Here is a 26,745-nt window from a genome sequence, read left to right as displayed (position 1 = left end):
CATCCCTAGCCGGTATTCTGTTGTCGGGATTGTGACCAGCTACATCCCGCCAGGAGATGCCTGTGATAAAAGTAGAGGAATCTACAAGTAAGAATGATTATAAACCGAAAATTGACAGGCCCGAACAGTGCCCCCTGCCCTGTGCCGTGGCACATTTCGCGCCACCCTAGTTACGGCCCTGCTCTAGACAATATTGAAAATTAAAAAGATAAGTTCCTACAACTATGATGAACAGCATGTGGCCCACTAGCTGCTAGGGCCCTGTTAGCTGCCAGGGGGGGGGGGGGGGGCTTGGGGGGAGGGTTAGGTTTAGGGATTACCGGGGGGACTTAGGGTTAGGCACCCCCCGGGAGGGTTAGGTATAGGCTAGGGGAAGTGGGGGTTGCGAAAAAACACCCCCGGGGGGGAGGTGGTTAGGCACCCCCTGGGAGGGTTAGATTTAGGGTACGGGGAGGGGATGGGGGGGGGTTAGGTTTAGGCACCCCTGGGGGAGGTTAGGCTTAGGCACTGGGGGGGGAGGTTAGAGTTAGGCACCACTAAGGAAGGGTTAGGGTTAGGTGGGGGAGAGGGGTAGAGATAGGGTTAATACTTACTCTGTCTGTATCTCCATCTGCCGGTCTTCCAGCGTCGGTATTTCATCCACTGGGCTTATCTCAGGCGGTCTGACATACAGATTCTGATTTACCCTAAGCACCATCTGCAAGGGGAATTGTCTTTTTCAAGACATTGAGCAATAAACATCTTTGCCTTTAAGACGACTGCATCTATATCCTGTGACCACCAGAAAAGCGTAAAACGCTATTTCTTTCTCCGGCTGCTGAGCCCAGTGTCTCCAAGCTGACGCTATCTGTCAGCTACAATGCAGATACTGATCCATGGTGAGGACTAGTTTAAAGTAGCAGTCACTATCCAGGAAGTGTTGCAGCGTGTCCACGCATACCAGAAGTAAGTGGCTCCAGGTGCAGATGATAGGAACCTGGAAGAAGTGGTTCCAGGTGCCAGTGTAGGAGCCTGGGTGTAGGAGCGCCGATTGTAGGAGTTTGGTGGTGGCAGCGATATTACATGCCCACGGCGCAGTGTACGAAGTCAGTAAGAGGCGGTTACTGATAGTAAGAGGGAATCCCCTATACCCCAAGATCCACTGGAATCAAAAAACAATCTGTGGCAGATTGGCAGGAGCAAGGTCATCAGTTTACAATGGGGAGGTTAAACAGGTCGCAGTAACACTGTGTTGAAAGTTTTATTTTTTGGCGGGAGTGTGAGTGTACAGTGGGGACTGTGAGGATATCAGGATTGGTGGCATATGTTACAGGGGGTGTGGGGTGCACAAGTAACAATAGGTATAAGGTGCAAGTGATGAGCTATTGCATTAGCAATAAGAAAAGTCTGTGTGTATAGAAAATACACAGTGGCCAAAAATAGCAATGAGCTATGGTAATAAAATAGTGCAGTGTCATATGTGGAGTGTGAATGGCTACGTAAATGCAGTAAAAGATAAAAAAAAATGGCAGGGAGTGGAAGAGCACTAAGAATAAGAAATGCTAATAAAATTATCAAGTGAGATAAGACATGCAGTCAGACTGCAGCAGTTGTATAGTTTCTGCGTGTATTTGGTTGTTGTAAATGGTTTGTTAAACTGAGCTGATCTGTCTTTCTATTTTTCACACACATTGTGATAAAAACACTTCTAACATCCATCACATCTCCTGTAGCCTGTGTTAACATCTAGCGAGGCTGATTGAGAATACAAAAATACATCAGACCGAATTGGTCACCTAATCCAAATAGACAGATTTTAAGACCTTTTTAAAAATGTTGTTTGACTGATTCAAAAGTTAAATCCACTTTTAACAATTGCTAAAAAAAAATTGTTGAGACAGAAAGTAACTCGCAGAAGAGCAATGAATTTTGTCCTCCTGTAGTAGTGATTATCATTAGAATGTTCTCCTTTTAAGAGAATTTTTTATATCTCCTGTATAACTCTGACTTATGCTATACAATCCATGGGGCCGGTGTATTAACAATCGAGTCAGTGTTGCGATTATTAACAGTCCTTCCCACGATGTGCTTTTTTCACTTTGCCTCGCTAAGTACTAACTGTAACTCGCATGGACAGATGTAGCGATAACCAGGGCTGCCATCAGAGATTGTTGGGCCCAGGACTCACAAAATAAGCAGCCCCCCCCCTTGGGTGGGTGTGTGTGTGTGTGTGGGGGGGGGGGGGCAGTTTTTACAGAGGTGGGTGTTGCCGTGGATAATGTGCATGTACCAGTTTAAAAAATATATGAAAGTTTGGGCTGTGGGGGTGGGTGTTAACATGTCAATCTATAATATACAGTAGAAGTGATGATGAAAGTGCAGGGTGAGATGTGAGAGTGGGGTGTGGGAGCGGGGTGAGGGTGAGAGAGCAGGTGGGAGAGCAGGGTTAGGGAGGGAGAGAGGAATTGGTATGAAATACCGTCGGCCGCGGTTCGATTCCTGTCAGCGGCAGCCTGACAGAAGCAGAGTGCGACGCAGCGGAAGCCCGACAGCGCTGGAAATCCCGATCATGGATAGGCAAGTATCCACTAACCTAACCCCCTAACCCTAACCCTCCTTAGGGGTGCCTAACCCTAACTTCCCCCCCAAGTGCCTAACCCTAACCACCCCCTTCCCCGCTGCCTAAACCTAAGTCCCCCGGGGGGTGCCTAACCCTAAGTCCCCCCTGGGGGTGCCTAACCCTAACCCTTCCCGGGGGGTGCCTAACCCTAAGTCCCCCCCGGGAGCCCTAAACCTAACCCTCCCCCACGCGGCTGTCCGCTCGCGGTGCCCGGCATCACTACGATCGTGATGCCGGACGCCGGTTTCCCAGCGTCGGGGAAATGCGGGCGTCTACATCTAGATGCCCGGCATTTCACTCTTGCCGGGATAAGACAGTCGGGAAGCCGGCTTCCGGTATTTAGGCAGTCGGCTTCCCGATTCCCTCTCGGGAGAGAAGGTGGGAGAGAGGGTGGCAGAACAGGGTGAGGGTGGGAGAGCAGGTTGAGGGTGGGAAAGCAGGGTGAGAGAGCAGGGTGAGGGTGGGAGAGAGAGTGGGAGAGCAGGGTGAAGGTGGGAGAGCAGGGTGAGGGTGGGAGAGCAGGGTGAAGGTGGGAGAGAGAGTGGGAGAGCAGAGTGAGGGTGGGAACACAGGGTGAAGGTGGGAGACCAGGAGGCTCTGTACCTGGTCTGTCTATACCACAGGAATAGCTGGATAGGAAGTGGGATCCCCAGCAGCCTCTCCTGTCCGTCTGAGCTCATCACCATCTCGCGGCAGCGGATGCAGACAGATTCTACCCCTGTCACTTCTGCTCTCTCCCCTGCCGCTGTTCCTCCCTCTCCCCTGGCTGTTCTCCTCCCAGCAGGCCGCCCTCTACAAGCTGGCTGGCGGTTGCTAGACTGCGGCTTCTGCTTCAAGCATGCTGCTGCCGCTAACACTCTCCCGGAAAAAGAGAGGGGCCCAGGTAACAGCAGTATTTTGAATTTGAAGCCGGCCGCCGCAGCTGCAGCTCCTGATTGGTTTGCGGCACGTCATACCATATACCACCGGCGCTTATCAACTCCGCTGCCTTCCGGGACCCCTTCCTGCCCAGGCCCGGGACTTTAGGCCAAGCAGTCCCCCCCCTGACGGCGGCCCTGGCGATAACTGCTGTCCCTGCAAGTTACATTCCCGAGGTATCATTGTCCCCCTGGGAATCTGATACTGCGCATGCAGGTGTGGGCTGCAGGAGTGCCTCCATAGACTTAAAGTGGTTTAGGATAGCTAAGGATGTTGTAAACCAACGGGGCCAAACTCCAAAAAGCTTAGCATAGGGGTCAGACCGTAGTCCCCATTGATATAGGGACTACATTCTGCAGCACTAATGAGCCTTCTGCAGGAGATTTGAGTACACAGTGGGAATGCATACAATTAAGTAGATACTGTTGTTTCTGCATAATTTTATGAAAATAGGCTTGATAAATATGTCTATGTCTTAAAGACTGAAAATTTTATATTTTCTTTGCAGCTAAAGGGATAACATCAAGCTAGATAATAGTGGCTAAGTTCTTGATTAGACTTTGCAGACACATTACCAAAAATGGAAAATGTGTTGGCTGACAGCACTTCAGTTGCTAGGATCATTATATAATGTGCACAGAAGACACTTGAGCAAGACAATTAGAGAAATGTAAGTGTGTGCTATAACCTTTGCATAAGAAAAAATTAAATTATCTACATAAGCAGTGATGCACTCTAATGTCTAAGAATAAGTCAGGAGTAAAGTAATACGTTCTACAGACAATTAAACAATATATTTATAGCAATGCAAAAAAACCTCAAAAACATGAAAAACCAACTGATATATATATATATATATATATATATATATATATATATATATATATATATACACACACACACACATACACACACACACACACAGGTTGAGTCTCCCATATCCAAATATTCCGAAATACGGAATATTTTTAGCATGACTGAGAAAGTGAAACTTTTGCTTTCTGATAGTTTAATGTACACAAACTTTGTTTAAATCACAAATTATTAAAAATATTGTATAAAATAACCTTCAGGCTGTGTGTATAAGGTGTATAGGAAACATAAATGCATTCTGTAATTAGATTTGTGTCCCATTCCCAAGATATTTCACACACACAGAGTCAGAAATATAAATATATATCTATATCTATACATATTATATATATATATATATATATATATATATATATATATACACACACACACACACACACCACTACAGCAAATTTAGCTATGTTATTTTTTTTCTAGTCAATTTTTTTGTTTCTCTTAGGACAGGTGTAGCCATTACTTATTTATTTATTTATTTTTATTTATTACCAGTTATTTACATAGCGCACACATATTCCGCAGCGCTGTACAGAGTATATTTGGCCATTCACATCAGTCCCTGCCCCAGTGGAGCGTACAATCTATATTCCCTACCACATGCATACTAGGGTTCATTTTGTTGGGAGCCAATTAACCTACCAGTATATTTTTGGAGTGTGGAAGGACATCGGACCACCTGGAGGAAACCCACGCAAGCACAGGGAGAATATACAAACTCCACACAGTTAGGACTGTGGTGGGAGTCGAACCCATGACCTCAATCCTGTGAGGCAGTAATGCTAACCATTACACCATCTGTGCTGCCCTGACACATTTTAAAACATCCACAGGTTAGTTTTATTATTACACTTCTGATTCTGTGAGGAGACGTGGAAAACATGCACTGTTTATGTGTTCCGAGGACTGGATTTGAGAAGCATTGTTCTAAAGTATTGCAATATGAAATATAATGGCCAACAGTAATATGACTTGATATTTATATACTTATAATCAGTCATAACAACAATTTCTATTTTTTTAATTTACATATGTGTGGCTTAACACAAAGTAAGAGCTTCAGTAGCTGTGGTTCAACAATCTGTTGCATCTTTTCAGACCTTATCAATTTCCTGTTAGATAGCAATATTATCCTTCAGAAAAGTAGATAGATCGTTACCCCACCTCCAGTTTCTCCATTCGGCAACAATTACAATGTGTTTCAGCAAGACTAAAAGATTTATTCACTGCCGTGATTATTGATACATAGGCCTTTCAATGTTAAAAAAAAAATAGCAAACTCCAGCCAGTGGAATTATTCTTTAAAACTAGCACTAACCTACATAGGGCAGGCCTCTGAGTGATGGCTGTGAAAATTGACAATTTCTGAAAATAAGCAGAACTAAACATTTAATAACACACAACAAAACCTGGCATATAGACTTATCAAGACACTCCAAGCTAATGCAATAGCTTCATAGTAATTCTGCAGCATGAATTTTTTTGTGATGTTTAGTTGCAGAGTACTATGCAATGTATGTTATGGTTGTAGTATAAAGGATGTAATCAGTCGTTCTATTTTTGCTATCTCACACTGTGTTTAGAAGTCAGGGGTAGAATTGCAGACATGACAATGATACATAACTCCTTCCCCACCTAAAAAAGAACAAGTATAAGCTTTCTTTAGAGACAAATTTAAAAGTAGAACTTAAAGATTATTTTTACATATCTCTCAATACAGCGAACACAATGTATTCTTTTATATTTAAATGTGGACTTCCTGCAACAATTCAACATATTAAGGATTCCTGATGGCTTGGTGCATTTAAATAGGCCAATTTTCTATACCCCTTGTAAGTGCTATATTTTAATTCTAAGTATCCATAATAGAAAAAAACCTTTCCTTTAAATCAGAAGAAATTTTAATATCAAGAGCCTTAAGAAACATATATGTTAAGGGAATGCAGTTAGAAAAAGATTTGCTTTTTAAAGGTTACATAAAATATTTAAGTAACTTGTAAAACACATCTTTTGTTGATCAATCATATTTAAATAACTGTAGTTATAGGTACAGGTTGAGTCTCCCATATCCAAATATTCCGAAATACGGAATATTTTCAGCATGACTGAGATAATGAAACCTTTGATTTTTGATGGTTTAATGTACATAAACTTTGTCTAAGGCACAAATTATTAAAAAGATTGTATAAAATAACCTTCAGGCTGTGTGTATAAGGTGTATATGAAACATAAATTAATTTCATGTATGTACACAAACTTTTTTTGATGCACAAAATTATAAAAAATATTGTCTAAAATGACCTGCAGGCTGTGTGTATAAGGTGTATATAACACATAAATGCATTCTGTGTGTATATTTGGGTCCCATTTCCAAGACATTTCATTATAATATGCAATTATTCCAAAATACGGAATATTCCGATATCCAAAATACCCCTGGTCCCAAGCATTTTGGATATGGGAGACTCAACCAGTAAAATAAAAAATAAAACAATGCTTAGTGGCTTGATGCATTTATCTGCTCTTACAAGGCATACACATTAGATGTAGTCAGAAGTAAAAAAAATATCTGAAGCAACTAAAACTAATCCTATTTTTTCTATTTTAAGATAATCACTTTAATTATTACAAGTTGAAAGGTACTATACAGCCACATGTATCTTTTCAAATGAATCCATGAGGTTGGAGATCATGTAGTTGTGAATGGCCAGATTAAGGGGGGGGGGCAACAGGAGCTGTCACCCCAGGGCCCCCACATAGGATCGTTGTGACCCTGCAATTATAAAGCATAGGTGTCCAGCGGAATCTGGGTCTCATTCAGACCCGCTCGCGAGCGCAGGACGCTCGCAAGCGGGTCGATGGTACCCAAATGCGCATGACGGAGGGAACTCCGTCGTGCGCTTACGCGAGACCCGGATAGCGACAGCGCACCAAAGGGGGTGTGCTGTCGATGGTGAGTGACAGCACGCCCCCTTTGGTGGGCGTGCCGGGGGCATGGCTGCCAGACGGAGGCGTTCCCATGGGAACGCCTACCGTCTGGGTCCGGCCCCACTGACATCACTAGTGATGTCAGTGGGAGTGATTTTGGCTCTGATAGAGCCAAAATCACTCCAGGGCTTGCGGCAGCGAGACCCTACCGCATGGACGCTCGCATGGCCGCTCCAAATTTTACTAAGACGGCCCTGATTCAGAGCGATCGCTCTGGTCAGAGCGTCCGGCTCTGAATCAGGGCCTCTGTTCCCAGACGGGTTTGTCACAGTTCTTTGTTCTGCATGCATAGTCAGTGCTGCATACAGCGCAGAACAGCTCCCAAGAGCCCCGTTACGCTGTACGTACTTGTGCATGCAGATCACAGAGCCAGAAGTATTCAAGAGGAGTCAGCCATGGGAGGTGAGTACTGCAGGGAGAAAAACTTAGTTGCCCCGGGGCACCCACAAGTTTTAATCTAGCCCTGAAGCTGTGGCACATATAACTAGTTTATGTCAGGTTTATTTACTGTGTATCCTGTGCACACAACAGATTACTATTTTTTTTGCTCGAGCCTGCCAGATGACCTGTGTTTTCCAATGGTGTTAACTGAATATCCCCCTTACATCTGAATCATGCCACTCTTACAGGCAGGTAGATGTGTGTGGTTAAACTATCAATGACATCATTCTCATATATCTGTAGTTCAAATATGTTAAGGTTACAGGCTACATCTTGTATATATAGCAATCACATAATAAGCAGACATGATAACAATTTATTACTTTGTTATGCAGCACAAAAAGGAATACAGATGCAATTAACATTTGTGCCAAATGAATAAGAGACCTATATACTGTAACTTATTCAAATTGACATATTGTCTCTTTCCTTAAAACACCAGTAAGCATTTAAACATACAATTATAACAAAAAAATTTAGTTTCTTTGTTTTTACAGGGCCCAGGAGCAGTGGCGTAAGTTCCTCCCAGACGCAAGTTATAATTTGGTGCCCCCCCGTCACAGCTGCTGACACTGTAATGTAGCAATTCGCATTCAGACAGGCTATAAATAGACGAAGGCAGCAGCTGATGGTCTGACACAGAGCTCTCCACTAGTGTATAATGGCTTCTCAGGTGCTGGGAGGGGGTGCCATGTATTGGGCGGCCGTGACGGTACACTCCAGGTACATAGTTACAGCCATAAGTGGGGTGAATATGTTGTGGACAATGGAGGAGGTGCCCCTTCAGAGCTGGAGCCCGGCGGCAGGCGCCTCCTTTGTCTCCCATAGCTCTGCCCCTGCCCAGGAGCATGACAAAGGACAGGGTTTTTCAAAGCAAAACCTACAGTGCGCATGTATTCATGTCCATTATTCTTTTAATTATTACTGATTTCATGGGGGAAGGGCTTGAAAGGCATACATTACTGTTTACTCAAAAATGTGCAACAGTTAGTTGCATTTTAGGAAAAGACCTTCTGTTTTGTTTTTTGGTAACTATTCATAAACCATAGTGACACACAAGACAAATCTTTTAACAATAATACATAGGGACTTACCAAGGTCAGTGTTTGGGCCTGCAAGAAGCTGTTTAAATTTTTCTAGCCGAAATGCTTCTCTTTCTGACAAGCCAGCAGTGTTCAAGAGGGCCTGTTCTGCCTGTTGTGGTACCGAAAGTTGTCTCTGCAGAGAATGCTTCTCACCTAACGGATAAGTATGTAAATCAAAGTTATTTAAATATGGATAATCAAGACATAATCGATTACCTATCATTGGGATCTTGCAAGCACTGCAAATTAATTACATCCTTTTGACCAACTCACACTAACAAAATACACTACCGTTCAAAAGTTTGGGATCACTTAGAAATTTCCTTATTTTTGAAAGAAAAGCACTGCTTTTTTATAATGAAGATAACATTAAATTAATCAGAAATACACTCTATACATTGTTAATGTGGTAAATGACTATACTAGCTGCAAACATCTGGTTTTTAAAGAATATCTACATAGGTGCATAGAGGCCCAATTCCAGCAACCATCACTCCAGTGTTCTAATGGTAGATTGTGTTTGCTAAGCGCGTTAGAAGACTAATGGATAATTAGAAAACCCTTGAAAACCCTTGTGCAATTATGTTAGCACAGCTGAAAACGTGTTTGCTCATTAGATAAGCTATAAAACTGGACTTCCTTTGAGCTAGTTGAGTATCTGGAAAATCACATTTGTGGGTTCGATTATACTTTCCAAATGGCCAGAAAAAGAGCACTTTCATGTGAAACTCGACAGTCTATTCTTGTTCTTAGAAATGAAGGCTATTCCATGTGAGAAATTGCCAAGAAACTGAACATTTCCTACAATGGTGTATACTACTCCTTTCAGAGAACACCACAAACAGCCTCTAACAGAGTAGAAAGAGAAGTGGGAGGCCCCGATGCACAACTGTGCAAGAAGACAAATACATTAGTGTCTCTAGTTTGAGAAATAGACGCCTCAAGTCCTCAACTGGCAGCTTCATTACATGGTACCTGCAAAACGCCAGTGTCAACGTCTACAGTGAAGAGGTGACTCCGGGATGCTGGCCTTCTAGGCAGAGTGGCAAAGATAAAGACATATCTGAGACAGGCCAATAAAAGGAAAAGATTAATATGGGCAAAAGAACACAGACATTGGACAGAGGAAGATTGGAAAAAAGTGTTATGGACAGACGAATCGAAGTTTGAGGTGTTTGGATCACACAGAAGAAAATATGTGAGACACAGAACAAGTGAAAAGATGCTGGAAGAGTGCATGACGCCATCTGTCAAGCATGGTGGAGGTAATGTGATGGTCTGGGGCTGCTTTGGTACTGGTAAAGTGGGAGATTATCAATCCATTTTGCAACGCCATGCCATACCCTGTGGACAGCACTTGACTGGAGCCAATTTCCACCTCCAACAGGACAATGACCCAAAGCACACCTCCAAATTATGCGAGAACTATTTAGGGAAGAAGCAGGCAGCTGGTATTCTGACTGTAATGGAGTGTCCAGCGCAGTCACCAGATCTCAACCCCATTGAGCTGTTGTGGGAGCAGCTTGACCGTATGCTATGCAAGAAGTGCCCATCAAGCCTATCCAACTTGTGAGAGGTGCTTCACGAAGCGTGGGGAGACATTTCTTCAGATTACCTCAACAAATTAACAGCTAGAATGCCAAAGGTCTGCAATGCTGTAACTGCTGCCAAAGGAGCATTCTTTGACGAAAGCAAAGTTTGAAGGATAAATTATTTCAAATACAAAATCATTATTTCTAACCTTGCCAATGTCTTGACTATATGTTCTATTAATTTTGTAACTCATTTGATAAATAAAAGTCAGTTTTCATGTAAAACACGAAATTGTCTGGGTGACCCCAAATTTTCGAACGGTAGTGTATGAAGAAGTAATTCACTTACATAAGCTTATCTAGAATTCCAGAATCACACACATAACCTCTGTAAGCTAGTGTACTAATTACCTCCCCTCTACGCAATCTATAAAACTTTACAAACTGTATGTGCTCTTTCTACACTCATACATTCCACTTAACCCAGGCCAACATTGCTGCGTGACTAGATCATAAAGCCCACCAAGAATATACTCATGTATGAAATTCCTATTTCCCCATACATTTTAAACTTACAAGCAGCACCCTCTTAGTCATAATCCAGGCATTCGGGATGCCGTCGCTTAGAATGCCGGTGCCAGAATCCCGACAGCCGGCATCCCTATGGTAAGTACTAGGGTTAGGGGGAGTGTTAGGGTTAGGCACTTAGGGGGGGGGGGTGATAGGATTATGCAGAAGGGTTAGAGGTAGGGAGAGGGGGAGGGTTAGGATACTGACCGACAGGTATCCATATCCTAACTCTGTCGGAATGCAGTCATCGGGATTCTGGCTGCCGGGATCCCGTGCGCCGGCATCCCGTACCAAACCCGTTAATACTTGAGATATGCTGGTGCTACATAACTGTTAATAAATAAATCATAATAAATTCATTTTTCAAATTTGTTTTCGAAGCCCGGAAAGGAGATACAGGTATCCAGAGATGGTGAAAAGGCTGGACTATTCGTGACATTAGGTCTCAACCCCTGCGGAAAAATGCCACGAATCGTGAATATACGAACAGGGGGCAGGCCAAAAAAAAAGCGAGTAGCATAGTTTCCCTCTCCTGTCCACTAAGAGGGTGGGGTGTGGGAGGAATACCCACTCTTCCAAAAGATAAGGTGTCTTCCGCAAGTTCCAGGAGAGTATATATATATATACACACATACACACAGAAAAACAAGTTTGCAACACGAGTAGATTGTATTCAAATCATAGCAATAGCAGCCAACATTTTGGGTATACACTATGACAAAGGGGCGTTGTAGCCCCGCTGTGTTTTTCTGCATCTATCCACGATGGATTCTGAGGGCACCCGGGTTCCTTATACTATGGGTTTGGAGGAGTGTCTTGCTATGTGATATATATATATATATATATATATATATATATATTCTACATTAGACCAGCAGCACACACACCTATTCAAAAGCAAGGAGTGTAAGGCGCTTAAATAGGTTACACAGTCAAAAAACTGAGCCAGCACATCCAATTATACAGAAACATTTTATATATTTATTTACCATATACTCAAACATGATTATATATGGATGGAAAGTGCAAAAATAGAGCACATCCAAACAATGTTCAGGCATGGAGGGATTTATAAACAATCAACACATTGTCAATAGAAAGAGCATAGCATCATCATTTTGGCTTATACTCATCAGACTAAGGCCCTCATTCAGAGCCGTACGCTCTGAGCAGAGCGCACGCTCTGAATGAGGGCCGGGCTCCATTTTCATGGAGCGTCATCCTGGACGCTCGTATAGCTGTGGGTCACCACCCACAGGCTATACGAGCGTGCATTGTGATGGTCGCGATGGTCGAGACCATCGCGACCATCGAATTTGCGAGCCGGAGCCTGCGGTTGAGATTTTCAACCGCAAGCTCCGGAGTGATTTGGGCTCTATCAGAGCCAAAATCACTCCCACTGACATCACTAGTGATGTCAGTGGGCCGGCTCCTGACGGGAGGCGTTCCCGTGGGAACGCCCCCGTCAGGGAGGCACGCCCCCGGCACGCCCACCAAAGGGGGCGTGCTGTCAATCAACATTGACAGCACGCACCCTTTGATCGGACACAACGAGCGAAGGACTTTCCTTCGCTCGTCGCGTCTGGCGCATGCGCACGACGGAGCTCCCTCCGTCGTGCGCATGCTCAGTCCATAACATCGACCCACTTGCGAGCGGACAGCCGCTCGCGAGTGGGTCTGAATCAGGCCCTAAGTCATTTATATATATATTTCTATATTGAAATACAAGCTGCAAACAAGACCGGGAGTGCCATCCTTTTGTGATGTATACACTTTATGTTTATTTGATTGAGGCCCGGACCTGTGTTGGATGGATTGATAGATTTGATAGAATTGCTTTATATAGTTTAAAAAACACACAATTTCTTTAATTTAGTTAGTTCATGCTACTTATATTTGTTATATTAGAGATACTGTGACATTTTATAAGTTCTCAAATTTGCAAATGTTTAGCGTAGATAACAATGAAAACTGGAGTACAACATCCACAAACCGTCCACTTTTACTATTGTAGCAACTTGAATTAAATTGAATAAGTTTCTTCCCTTGTACAGATAGTAAACAAAGAGAAAACAGTGCTCATGGATTGATTATATAAGTGCACCTGCACAAATCATTTATGCATATATTCAATTATGTAATTAATATAAAGTGCAGATTGGTTATATTCATAAAGACTTATTTATTACACATAAGTAACATACAATCAGATCACCAATTGCAATAAAATTATTAGAGCTCTATTTATCAAGTTTTCATATAGCAGCAATTCCAACGGAATTAATAGATAAAAAAATATAAGGATAAAAATACACAATCAATCCTTACTGTCCAAGGAAGTCACTGTTTGTCCACAGATTTTGTGATAGCAAGTAGTGCACTTTTAGAGTTTTATAATCTCCAGCTAATATCAAGTATGCGAGTAGTACATCAGTGTCCAGAGAAAAATTGTACCTCCTTAGCAAGGTGTCCTCGCATAGCTTGAATTATTGATGGAAACTCAACTCCATAAACTGGTCCGGATGCAAGTGGTGCAACAGCTTCCCAGGTAAGGTGAAAGTAGTGTACAGCTCAACACGTTTCTGTGTCCCACACCTTCTTCAGGATCATATATGAGTATCCTCTTCCCTTGTACAGGTACAGCGCAATGGTATAGCAGCACAATACTTGAGTGCTTCCAGAGCAGGTCCAATTTTTCCTAAAATACATGTTTTAAGAAAAATTGTCTGCACCTGCTCTGGACATCCCCCTCGAATGACTAAGTTTCCAATTAGCTTAATTAGTCCTTAATTAGTCCCCTTCTGCAGCACTGTCCTCCTCCTCGGTCTCTTTTCAAGCATTGCAGACAGCTTCCATGGACCAGCCAGGCACAGGACAGATACTACCCCTAACGCTGTTCCTGCTGCCCGCACACACTACACTAGTCCCAATTCTGCTCCCGCTGCTCGCACACAGCCTGGCAGCCATCTGCAGGCTAAGTGGGGAAAAAAAATATTCCCATCCCGTGGGATTTTGGAAGCAAAAAAAAAAAAAAACGCTGCAACCAATTTTTTTAAATTGAACACCACAAGAATCGGGAGCGCACATATCTGCGGTAACCCAACATTGGTTGCGAGGTCCGCGTAATGTTTTGCGGGCAAAACCTTGTGGTTAATTGAATATGTCCCTTAGTTTTCAACATAAAGAAGTGCAAAACAAGTCAGAGACAAACAAAACCAAAAACACCTAATGAGGTAGTAAATACAAGGAAGTGGAACGTCAGTAGTATTTTGTATTGTTCGTTGACTAATATTCTGCAGGATAGGCCCATAAAACAAACGCTAATCAAATGCCACATTCTACTGCAAAAAAATAGTGGTTCTTTAAAATAAAAACTATTCCAATATGCATCAGAGTCCACAGCATTTTTTGTAATTGGAACACTAAAAGCCATATAACTCAGTAAGACAATTATTGTCCATTGAAAACTACATAGATAGAGCGCCTCTAAATAAATTGGCTGGTGCTATTAAGCACTGGTGCACAGAAATGTTTTCATAGTTTTCCCATAGGTGAAATAGCTAGGTATACGTTATTAAAAAACTTTATTGTAGAATCCATAAACCACAGTAATAGCAAGTTACTGCACAGCCACTCAGGACAGCTGTGACTAAGGGGGAGATTTATCAAAGCTTGGAGAGAGAGAGAGATAAAGTGAAAAAAAAGGTAAAGTACCAACCAATCAGCTTCGGTCATTTTACAGACTGTGTTTGAAAAAGGACAGGAGCGGATTGGTTGGTACTTTATATCTCTTTCCACTTTACCTCTCTTTCTCCAAGCTGTGTTAAATCTCCCCGTATGTGTGTGATTACTATTACAGGTTTACTTTGTCTTGACAAAGAGGGCTACTGCTAAACACAGATATTGAGTTCTTGTTTATGTCAATCTGTTTTATGATTCTACTATTACACAGAGGTATCTATATTTATAATTATCATTAATTTTCATTTCTCACTGGCTGATATTGCCAGATTGTGATGGCATAAAAAAAATTGCATCTCAAGAATTTAGCAAAGAAGTGTTGCCAGGACAGCTCCTCTGATAACTGGCCATCCCGGAAAATATGGATAGTGCTGTACATAAGGTATCACTTCTCTGTCTTGGCAGAGCGGAAGGTTTAAGTTGGGCTCTAGAAATATGCGCATGCACCCACTCAAGGCATGCATCATTGATTTCCAATATCACATAAACACATATACTGATCTTAGAAAGCTTTCCTCATGATGGGGTGGGACGCACATGTAAGGGGAGTTCTAACATAAGCTTACTTTAACATTTTATTTTGTAATAATTTACATGTGTCATAAATGAATTAATGAATTATTATATTAATAAGAATTTACCACTTTTAACGGACAATCTGTGATACAAGATCTGGAAAAAATACACCTCAACTTGATATTATGTTGGTGCGGTAATTGACTCGGCACTTGGGCCCCTGCTCAGGAGGAAAGACAGAAGGAGACCCTGCTCAGAGTCATAAGAGAAGGATCTGCATCGATTTCTCTCGGTCAGGAATCGGTGCTTTATTCGTGTGGGCAACGGGATGGTGACCACTGGCCACTGTTGATAGAGTTAAGATGATTGATGACTGTATGTGGTGCTTTAACTTGTAGAGCAAATAGGGAAGTCCTTAATTAGAATAACCGGACTGGGACCGTTACTGCCTCCGACCGGACTGGGGACCGGTACTGCCTCCGACCGGACATTACTGGAGCACTACTAAACCCAGCTCCAGTAATGTATAAATACTGGAGCTGGGTATAGTAGTGCTGCTGGGCAGATTAGAACAGATGACTGAAAAGACCAAACAGAAACTGATGTTGCTGGAAACAGCATGCTGCAGAGCAAGTCAACACTGGAAAAGGATAAACCAGGTTGGGGACTGCTATTGCTGGGAGCAGTAGTGGCTGCAGAGCAGGACAGAACTGAAAGCAGGATTTAACCAGGCTGGGACTGGTATTGCTGGGATCTGTAGTACTGCAGAGCAGATCAGAACTGAAAGCAGGAGTAGCCAGGCTGGGACTGGCATTGCTGGGAGCAGTAGTGCTGCAGAGCAGGTCAGAGCTAGAAGCAGGATTAACCAGGCTGGCAGCAGAGTGATTAGCTAGCTCCTCAGGGGGACAGCACAATTAGTAGACTCACTGAAACTCTATAATGCAGACAGCAGTGCAGATCTGTGAAATATAAGTAGGAACATAGACGTACTAGGAATAATTTCATCTTGAAGAGATGAGGGTAACAGCAGACCTGACACCTAGGAATTAAATCAGAAGGATCACAGTAACCAGTGAGTCAGGAATATGACTCGTTGACCTGGCAATGTGCTGGTGAACTGGAAGGGTTCAAATAGGCTGTCATGGGAGTGGATAGGGTGCAGAGATCATGTGGAGAATTGCATGAACTAGGATGGTGCAGGAATGATCACATGACCAGAGACAAGATGGCTGTGCCCATACTGTTGGGCCTAGTCACATAGTCTAACTCCGTGCAGTGTCTGCTGAAATGACTGCTAACGTCATCTGAAGATGGCATTAGCCAATTACGTTAAGCTCCATAAAATGCTTCATATATTTGAACAAATGGCTGTTCCCATTGAGGACAGGGAACGTCAGTCTTCTGGTGAGCAACTCACATAATTTAAGCAAAGCAGGAGAACAATGTGAAACATTTGATATATTTCCCCGATACTTCATGGTTAATGATTTTAGTTAAACTTTTATGTGACCAAACTACTCAAGGGATAAAGTCTATTTCACCATTTGTTAAACCTTTGTATCAAAAAAATAAAATAATGAATGTTTATTAAAGTTTACATCTGTATAATACCAAAAAAAAAATCGATACTTTTGGTATAAAACATACGAAGACTAAACATTGCAAGAAGCTGGTTCAGTACTCAAATAAGGTTAAGAAACTAACATGAACCAATGCATCTCTTCCAATGGAGTAGTGAATATTCTATTCAGATCCACAAACTAAATGTTAATCTTTGAGTGAACTGGTGTTTAATGGAAAAAACACGTTTTCAACGGCACACTATAAAAGCTTCAGGTTGCAGATATACTGTAAATGTTTATGATTCAACCTGAGAAAATTCACGTGTGAGAATTGCCCTCCGCTAATTTCTGCACATTCACAATAAATCACACAGTCAAAGAGTGTGAAAACCCCAAAGACCTTATAAGACATATGACATCTCTTAAGAAAAATATGCAAAATTGTCCAAGGTAAATCTCAGTATGTACAAATACAGGAAAGAAAAGCTGTAAAACTGAAAAAAAAAAATAAAAAAAATAGATGGCAACCACAACAGTCTTTTGGTTAAATCTACTGCAAACACAGGCTACAAAACAGTGACAATCAGGCCTCACAGTACGGACCAGATACAGAGTAGGGTGTAATTTATGCTAAAAACAGTTAGCAGCTAGAGATTTTTCACCCAAGTGTATGCAAGCAACAAAAAAAAATAAGTGTGCACAAGCAGTGTTTTGTTGCGCATATGTTGAGCCACTCATATCTTAAGACATGTACATATCCGCATAAAGGCAGAAATGCATATGTATTGCATACAGCTTGATGATATTCTATTAAACGGCTATCAGCACTAGGTTGTGATAGGCTGGACTGGTGACACTATAGCATCATGAACGAGGGTAAGTGTGGGTGATATTCTTTGTAATAAACTGTGCTTGTTTGTTTGTTATCTCACAGTGCTAAGCTGGCCATACACGCTACAATTATCGGGGCGATACGCCCGATATCCGCGGATCGCCCCGATAATTGTAGCGTGTGTGCGGATGAGCACTGGTACTACTTTTTTTTTTTTTGGGTGGGGAGGGGGTTGCATCAATGACAAACAAAGTTATTATGTTTTCTTTCTTTCAACCAATGCTAAAATCATTAATACTGGCAGGTATATTTGCACCAGCAAGAGGCATGCCCGGCATATATGCGTAAATCTGGCCGCATTTGAGTGTCTACGTTCTTACTGCACGGAGCCAGAGTTTGCTTGCTCCATTTACCTGTCCCCATTCTACCTCTGCAGGTTCAGTAGGTTATTGGAGTATAGATAAATGTATGTTTTGAAAGAACTGTGTAGAGGAGTGGTTATCAGATAGAAGAGCAGGAGGAGTTTAAGAAACTGATTTTGATCATCTTGCCTAAAGAGATGAGTTTTAGGTAGTGCAAGAAAGTTGGAACTCTAGGGCAAAATATTGTTGTACAAGAGAAGGAATTACAGACTGGACGCAGCCAGAAACTACTGGGAGCAAATAAGAAGTATAAGAATAGGTAACAAGGTGAGAGGTAAAATAACAAGTTTGTGCCGTTAAAATAAAGCTTTAATGAATTCCACTATACTTCAAAGATAAAGAAAAAAAATATGAGATATGGTAAGAACTTACCCTTGTTATCTCTATTTCTACGAAGTCCATAGGGTTCCACAGGATACCTTGGGGTTTACCTTGGGGTATAGGTGTGACGTCAGTCGCAGGGCACCAAAGAGTTAAGCTTTCAGCCTCCCAGGATGCACTAGGTCCCCCTCCTATACCCCGCCCCCGGGCCAAGGCACCTCAGTTAGTTACCAAGCCATAGGCCGGAGGAGGAGAAGGAAGAGAGAGAACAAAGATCTGAACACATACAAGAATCACATTCTCACCAGAGGGAGACGGAAACCGGTGACCAGAGCAAAGCCCATCTGCAGCACAGGTGCGACAGGGCGGGAGTCCTGTGGAACCCTATGGACTTCGTAGAAATAGAGATAACAAGGGTAAGTTCTTACCATATCTCATATTTTCTACTTCAGGGTCCATAGGGTATCCACAGGATACCTTGGGGATGTCCCAAAGCAGTATCCTTTAAGGGTGGGGACGCTCCTGTGCAGAAAGGAGAATCCGCCGCCCGAAGGAAGCATCCTGAGAGGCGAAGGTGTCAAACCTGTAATACCTCACGAAGGTATGGACAGAAGACCACGTAGCAGCCTTGCAGATCTGAACTGCCGAGGCACCAGGTCGAGCTGCCCACGAAGGACCCACAGACCTAGTGGAATGAGCCTTCAGAGAAGGAGGGACCGGTAGGCCTTCATGAAGATAAGCTTCAGAAATAGCCATACGGATCCAGGCTGCCAAAGTTTGCTTTGAAGCAGGCCAACCCTTTTTACGGAAGCCAAAGAGGACAAACAAAGCGTCCGACTTCCTAAACGAAGAAGTGCGGTCAACATAAGTCCTTAAGGCCCGCACAACATCCAAAGAGGCCTCACCCACGGAAAGACCCGGTGAGTTAAAGGCCGGAACAACTATTTCCTCGTTAATATGAAACTGGGAAACAACTTTGGGAAGAAACTCGGGCCGAGTGCGGAGCACTGCCCTGTTCCCATAAAAAACCAAGAAAGGGGGTCTACAAGAAAGAGCCCCTAACTCAGAAACACGTCTGGCCGAAGCAATGGCCAGAAGGAAAACAGTCTTAGCTGTTAGCCATTTAAGATCCACTGAGCCCAGTGGTTCAAACGGCGGTCCTTGGAGAGCCCTCAGGACCACAGCCAAATCCCAAGGCGCCACAGGTGGAACAAAGGGCGGCTGAATGCGGAGAACACCCTGCATAAAGGTGCGCACATCCGGGATTGTAGCAATCCTACGGTGAAACCAGACAGATAGGGCCGAAACCTGTACCTTCAAAGAAGCAAGGCGAAGCCCATGATCTAGTCCCGCTTGCAGGAAGGCGAGAATCCGAGACAGACGAAACTCCCGCGGTGCATAACCTCTCGGTCGACACCACTGGAAGAACGTATGCCACACGCGATGGTATATCCTCGCGGAAGACGGTTTCCGAGCTCGTAACATGGTACGCACCACAGAGCTGGAAAACCCCCGGGACCTCAGCATGGCCGTCTCAACAGCCACGCCGTCAAAGACAGCCGAGTCAGGTCCGGGTGAAGGCAAGGACCCTGAGACAGAAGGTCCGGTCGTAGCGGCAACCGCAGAGGAATGTCCACGGACAGACCCTGAAGGTCTGAGAACCAGTGCCGTCTGGGCCACGCGGGAGCTATCAACAGGAGCGTCCCTCCTTCCTGTTTGAATTTCCGGATTACCCGTGGAAGAAGGGAGACCGGAGGGAACAGGTATGCGAACCGGAACGTCCACCGGACGGACAGAGCATCCACCAGAGACGCCCCTTCGTCTCTTGTGCGAGACCCGTACACCGGCAACTTGTTGTTGTGCCGGGACGCCATGAGGTCGATTTCTGGAAGACCCCACCTGTCCACCAGTAGTTGAAAAACGTCCGGGTGCAGGGACCATTCCCCCGGATGAACGTCCTGGCGACTTAGAAAGTCCGCCTCCCAATTGAGCACTCCCGGGATGAAGACCGCTGATATGGCCGGAAGATTGCGCTCCGCCCAAACCAGGATCCGAGAGACCTCTACGAGAGCCGCCCGACTGCGAGTTCCTCCTTGCCTGTTTATGTAGGCCACGGTGGTAGCATTGTCCGACTGGACCTGCACCGGGCGACCCTGGAGAAACCGCTGTGCCTGCTGGAGAGCATTGAAGACCGCACGGAGTTCCAAGATATTTATTGGAAGCTCCGCTTCTGTCGGCGTCCACCTGCCCTGGAACAAGTGTGGACCCGAAACTGCTCCCCAGCCCCGAAGACTGGCGTCCGTTGTCAACAGGACCCAATTTGGAACCCAGAACGGACGTCCCTTGTTGAGGTGGGTCGTCTGTAACCACCACGTAAGGGACAGGCGAACCTCCTGGGTGAGCACAATCGTCTGGGACTTCAGAGACTGAGTCAGCCCGTTCCACTTGGACAGGATCAGGTGCTGCAGAGGTCTGGAGTGAAACTGGGCGTATTCCACCATGTCGAACACCAACACCATGGAGCCCAGTAACCTCATCGCCGAGTGTAAGGACACCCGGCGGCTGTGCAGACAACTGCGCACCCTTGACTGTAAAGCAGAGATCTTGTCCTCCGTCACGAAGATCCTTTGCTGTCCCGAGTCCAATAAGGCTCCAAGATGCAGAATCCTCCGAGACGGGATTAGAGTGGACTTCTGCCAGTTGATTAGCCAGCCGTGCCGTTGCAGCAGTGCAATGGTCAGGTCCAAGTGGCGTAACAGGAGCTCTGGAGATCCTGCCACCAATAACAGGTCGTCCAAATACGGCAACATGCGGACTCCCTGCAGCCGCAGAGAAGCCGCCATGACCGCCATCACCTTGGTGAAAACACGTGGTGCTGTTGCCAGGCCAAAAGGTAACACCCGAAACTGGAAGTGGTCGCTGCTGATTGCAAACCTGAGGAACTGTTGATGGCGCCAAAGAATAGGGACATGCAGGTAAGCGTCCTGTATGTCCAATGACACCAAGTAGTCCCCAGGTTCCAGCGCCAGAATGATGGACCGTAGGGTCTCCATCCGAAACTTCGGGACCCGCAAAGACTTGTTGAGTGCTTTGAGGTTGAGAATCGGACGATATGACCCATTGGGTTTCTGTACCAAAAATAGATTTGAATAGAAACCCTGGCCCCTCTGGGAGAATGGAACCGCCACTATAACTCCAGCCTGGAGCATAGTGTGCAATACCTTCCGCAGCTCCGTAGCCTTGTTCCGGTCTGATGGGAGACCCGTGGTGAAGAAGCGAGCCGGGGGTCTGTGCCGGAAGGAGAGGGCGTATCCGTGGGAAACCACCTCCAGAACCCAAGTGTCTGTCGTAGTGGTCGACCAACACTGGGCGAACTGTAGCAGGCGGCCTCCCACCCTGGGATCCCCCAAAGGGAGGCCCGGACCGTCAGGCCGCAGGCTTGTCATCTGGCTTGGGGGCCGGACGTCTGGTACTCCATGCCTGCTTCCGGGGCTTGACCGATTTCTTAGGGCCAGCCTGTCGAGGAAACGACTGTGGTTTGGGCCTGCCCTGGGCCCTAGATGACCGAAAGGACAATGGTCCCGAACCAGAAGGAGCAGCGGCCGACGGGAGACAGGCAGATTTGGCTGCCGCCAGCGTGGCCACAATCTTATCCAGATCCGGACCGAAGAGAACTTCTCCGGTAAACGGCAACGCTTCCAGACCTTTCTTGGAATCTGCGTCCGCCTTCCAGGATCGCAGCCACAAGGTGCGACGAGCAGCTACCGCTGCTGAAGAAATTCTAGACACCAGAGTACTAATGTCTAGAGCCGCCTCGTTGATGTAGGTGGCCGAATCACGGAGATTGCCAATCAACTCCGCCTGATCGGCCGGACAGTCGGATTCAAAAGAAGCCTCTAATGAATCCGCCCAGCGCTCCATCGCTCTGGCAACCCAGCAAATGGCCATAGCCGGCCGTGCTGCCCCCCCTGCAAGGGAATAAGCGGACTTCAGGCAGATTTCTACCTTGCGGTCCGTAGCATCCTTAAGGGAGGACATGGATGGCATCGGCAATGTGGCACTACGGACAAGACGGGTCACGTGAGAATCCACCTGTGGAGGGGATTCCCACTTCGCAAAATAATTATCCGCGAACGGATAAGCCACCGCCAGGCGTCTCTGCGGCTGGTATCTTTTGCCAGGTTGTTTCCACGCCTCCTCTAAATGGTCCACCAACTGACCCGAAAGAGGAAAGACTGTGGCATCGCCCTTCACATCTTTGAAAAAGGCATACTTAGATTTAGCCGCTGGGGGAACTTCGTCCTCAATCACCAAGGCTGTGCGGACCGCCCGAATAAGTCCAGGAATATATACTTTGGACTTAGCATCAGCGTCCTTAGTATGGAGAGGTTCCTGATCGTAAGGATCTAGAATCTCCCCATCATCAGACGTCCCTTCGTCATCCTCATAAGGAGCGGACAGAGACGCCACCGGCCTTTTATGAGACCGCATCACAGACTCCCCTTGCAACACATCCGACAAGTGCTGTACAGAACTCGTCAGGGAGTTAACCCACGCTGGCTCCTGAGAACCCGGGAGCGGGGAAATAGGGAGACTGTGGGGTACCACCAATTGTCGTGGGAACCCCTGCATGGGTGACGACACCACAGACTGCTGGGACAAACCCATCGGAGTAAACGCGGGCTGCGGAGCTAACTGGCCCACTAAAGCTGTTAACGCCTGAGCGAAACAAGCCCAGGGCGGCTCCTGTACCGGTGCTGTAACCGTAATAGGCCGCGCCATGGACAAACACTGCCGGCAAAGGCCCTCCGCGCTACCCTCCCCCTCCGCTAACGGTACTTTGCACGTGGTACACTGTAGCCGGAGGGGAAAATCACTTTCAGACATGATGGCACCACGTATGTGACCTCTCTCACCAATTAAGTATTAAATAGGCGAGAGACCACCCTGCAGCACCGCACCGCAAGGGCTTTAGCAGAAAGAACAGGGACAGTAATAAAGCTGACAGTTTAGAGAAGAAAAGATTACAGGCAGCAGCGCTAGCACAGTCACATACAATGCAGAAAAATAACAATTCCTGCACTAACAGCGCTGATCACTCAACTACACAGACACAGGGCCTGGTAGGACACAGCGCTGCATACACAGACCTGACCACAGCGGAGGAGAGGTATGCGGGGGGACCCAGACCACGATGCTTCCGTCCAGCGCTTCCAGCAGCGTTCACCATGCGTTCTGGAGAAGATGGCCGCCGAGGAGCAGAGAGGAGGCTGGCCTGGGGGAGGAGCGCTGCCACAGGACCAGTCGGCAGCATACAGAGAGGGCTGTGTGCAGTGGGGGAGGCGCCGGCTGTGAGACAGGGAAGGCGCGCTCCCCTGGCATGCATTTAACCCCTGGGACGCCGCAGCGCTACCGCTCTGCTGCGGTCCGCTGTCCCAGGGGGTAGTGGAAGCGCAGGTTGGTCGCCTCGCTCCACGCTGCAGCCAGTCCCCAGGGAGCCCCCTGCCTGGGGACTTAGGACCATGTGATCAGCGGGGACCCACCGCGGGACCCCGCTGCTTACCTCTGTCCCCCTTGAATCCGGCCATGGTCCGAAGCATCTGGGGTCACCGCTAGCTGTGACCCCAGACGCCCACCAGCATCCCCGGATCAGTACCGGCGTTCTGGTACCGGCGGGGTGTAGGGAACTGACTGTCCATGCTGTTCATCCAGTTGTGCAGCCACAGCTGCATGAAGAATAAGCTTCAGGGGCTCTTCTAGCCCCCACTCCAACAGGTGCACCCGACTCCGGCCGGGCACCAAACTAAACTGAGGTGCCTTGGCCCGGGGGCGGGGTATAGGAGGGGGACCTAGTGCATCCTGGGAGGCTGAAAGCTTAACTCTTTGGTGCCCTGCGACTGACGTCACACCTATACCCCAAGGTAAACCCCAAGGTATCCTGTGGATACCCTATGGACCCTGAAGTAGAAAAAGGAATCAATTCCAAAAGATGAGTTGCAAATTATTTATGGATTTTAGACAAATTTCCATAGAGATCAAATACATGTTAAAATAAAAGTAAATAAAACTTCATAGCGTAGCACTATCACCTATAAAACACCTTTGCAATCAGAAAAGTAGATGTGACTTTTCCCAGGATTTTCTAAATAGACCCTTTAGCTAACAGATGATAATATTAAAATTCCAAGATGTAATTAAAAAGTATCTCCACGCTATATTGAAGAACTTTCCAATACGGTGACCAGATGACCTCACTCCACCAGGCAATCACTGATTTTTGACACTGATAGAATAGTGTGTGGTTACTCATCCCTGGGTATCCAAAGTAAGCTTACTCCACCACAGCTAGGCATATCCTCTCAGAGTTTGTAACTGCCTGTTACTGACTACTCCCACTGCGTAGTGGGCAGGTAACTCGCTACCACCACTAGGCCCCTACCACCGGCACCTGTAACCACCTACTTCTGGGTATGTGTGGACATGTTGCTGCAACACCTCCAGGGTAGTGCCTGCTACTTCCCACTGGTCTCACACTATGGGGTCTATTCATGATGTTAATTATCGGGCTCCGAACAGACCCCCTATAATTAAGATTGTAACTCGCCGGATGCCACAGCAATTCATCATTGCCTCGGCAAGGAGACAGCTTATCCAAAAATCAGCTGTCTAAAGATGGCGAATGCTCCCGAACTCCAGCTCCGAAAATACAATATTTCTTGAAGAATTTTGCCCCCATAGTAGTGTATGGGGACAGCGGGCCATTCTGCAAGAGGAAGGTAAGCAGGAGATATCTGTGATATCTCCTGCTTTACCTTCTTGATGAATAGGCCGACACTTAATTTCTACAATTGCAGGTGAAAATGTTTATTTTCACCTGCTTTTGTAGAAATTAAGTGATGATGAATAGGCCCCTATGGAACAGTCTGCACTGGTTAGCTAGCATATGTTTTCTGCTTGGAGACACTGGGCTTAATCCAGAACAGCCGGAGAACAGAGCACCGTTTGGTGCTACTCTAGTAGTCACAACATACAAGCAGATGTAGGTGTCTTAAGGCAAGATGATTATTACTCAATTACTTTAAAAAGACAAGTCCCTTGCTTAAGGTGTTTGGGACAACCATAGCATACAGATGTCACTGAAGTACAATATTTTATGATGTTCAGAGAATACACACACACAGCCCACAGGACCTCTAATTAGAGTAAAAGGGCACAACCCAGCAGGTTTAATCCTGCCCATATACCGCTAAGACCAGCTAAACATAAGCACTTTTAAACATGTGATATATTTATGCATTTTAAAACTGAGGCACAGGGCGGTTTATTACATTTCTTGTTTCTATATACAATGGTCCTAGCACTGGTAGGTTGTTTGAAATTGGGAGCCTAGAGTCGTTAGTTAATTTGAAAATATTGCCGCAACACAATGGCTAACCCACAGTGGCTAAGTACAGCATCAGCAATCTTTGCCACGAGGGCAGGGCCTCCAGCCACAAATACACTTTTTGTTGTGCCATTAATAGAAATGTATTCGAAAATGCTTTTGTGTTACTAATGCTCCTTATTTCATAGAGTGAATAACCAAAAAGAGAATAAAAAAATACAACCTGGCTTAATAACGTTATAGAAATGGGAGGTTTTTTTTAAAGAACAGTTAAACTTCCATCTCAAAACAGAATCAGACCTTTATCATTCCTTTTCGCAGATGTGGAAAACAGCTCTGGTTTGGTCCATCATCTGAAGTGTTTGGATTTGTAAACTATACTCCCAAATGTTGTGAGTTATGCATATATAACTAGATTTGGATACAAACGGTTGTATGGTAACAAAGGATAGTTCTAAAGCAAAGATGACACCTAGACGGCGAGAACTTTAGGGGAATGATTTGTGATGTCAACGGAAATAGCTCAGGCTTTTTAAAACTCAATTTTAGGTTTCGAGAGAACATCCAAGAAAGCATGGAAGAAAGACACTGAGTAACACAAGGCAACACATATGGGGAGAGATCTGAAACGTATTGTTCACTACTTGGCATGACAAGTACATATGGGTCAAACTTTGGAAATGAGCTAGGATTTCCCCCCCTGTGGCCTACTGCAGCAAAGGTACCGACTTGTAAACTGGTACTTAAGAGTGATGAATTTGGAGGTTCCTTTTATGTACATCTTGTAGCACAAAGATATATAATTTTAACGTGTTCTCAAAAGATACAAAACTACTTTTAAGGATTTTAAGGCCAGACACTCTTTCTTCTATTTCCCCAACTGTGTTATGTCTACATGTAGGCTGTTTCTATTATGGCTTTCCAAGTACCTAAAAATTGCCATAGCAACTTAATGCTGTAAAAAAGT

General features: G+C 45.2%; 1 protein-coding gene across 1 annotated transcript in view; it reads right to left on the bottom strand.

Annotated features, from left to right (window-relative positions):
- The window catches only part of TBC1D22A (TBC1 domain family member 22A), a 731,641-nt gene that overhangs the window by 638,179 nt on the left and 66,717 nt on the right, over window positions 1-26,745 (bottom strand). Inside the window, exon 4 of the mRNA XM_088455938.1 lies at window positions 8,908-9,051. Coding sequence (XP_088312064.1) covers window positions 8,908-9,051 — 144 coding nt within the window. The remainder of the gene's footprint in view (window positions 1-8,907; window positions 9,052-26,745) is intronic.

Source organism: Taudactylus pleione, unplaced genomic scaffold, assembly GCF_031769625.1.
Source record: "Taudactylus pleione unplaced genomic scaffold, aTauple2 ptg000041l, whole genome shotgun sequence".
Classification (NCBI taxonomy): domain Eukaryota; kingdom Metazoa; phylum Chordata; class Amphibia; order Anura; family Myobatrachidae; genus Taudactylus; species Taudactylus pleione.
This window is presented reverse-complemented; position numbering and strand designations above follow the sequence as displayed.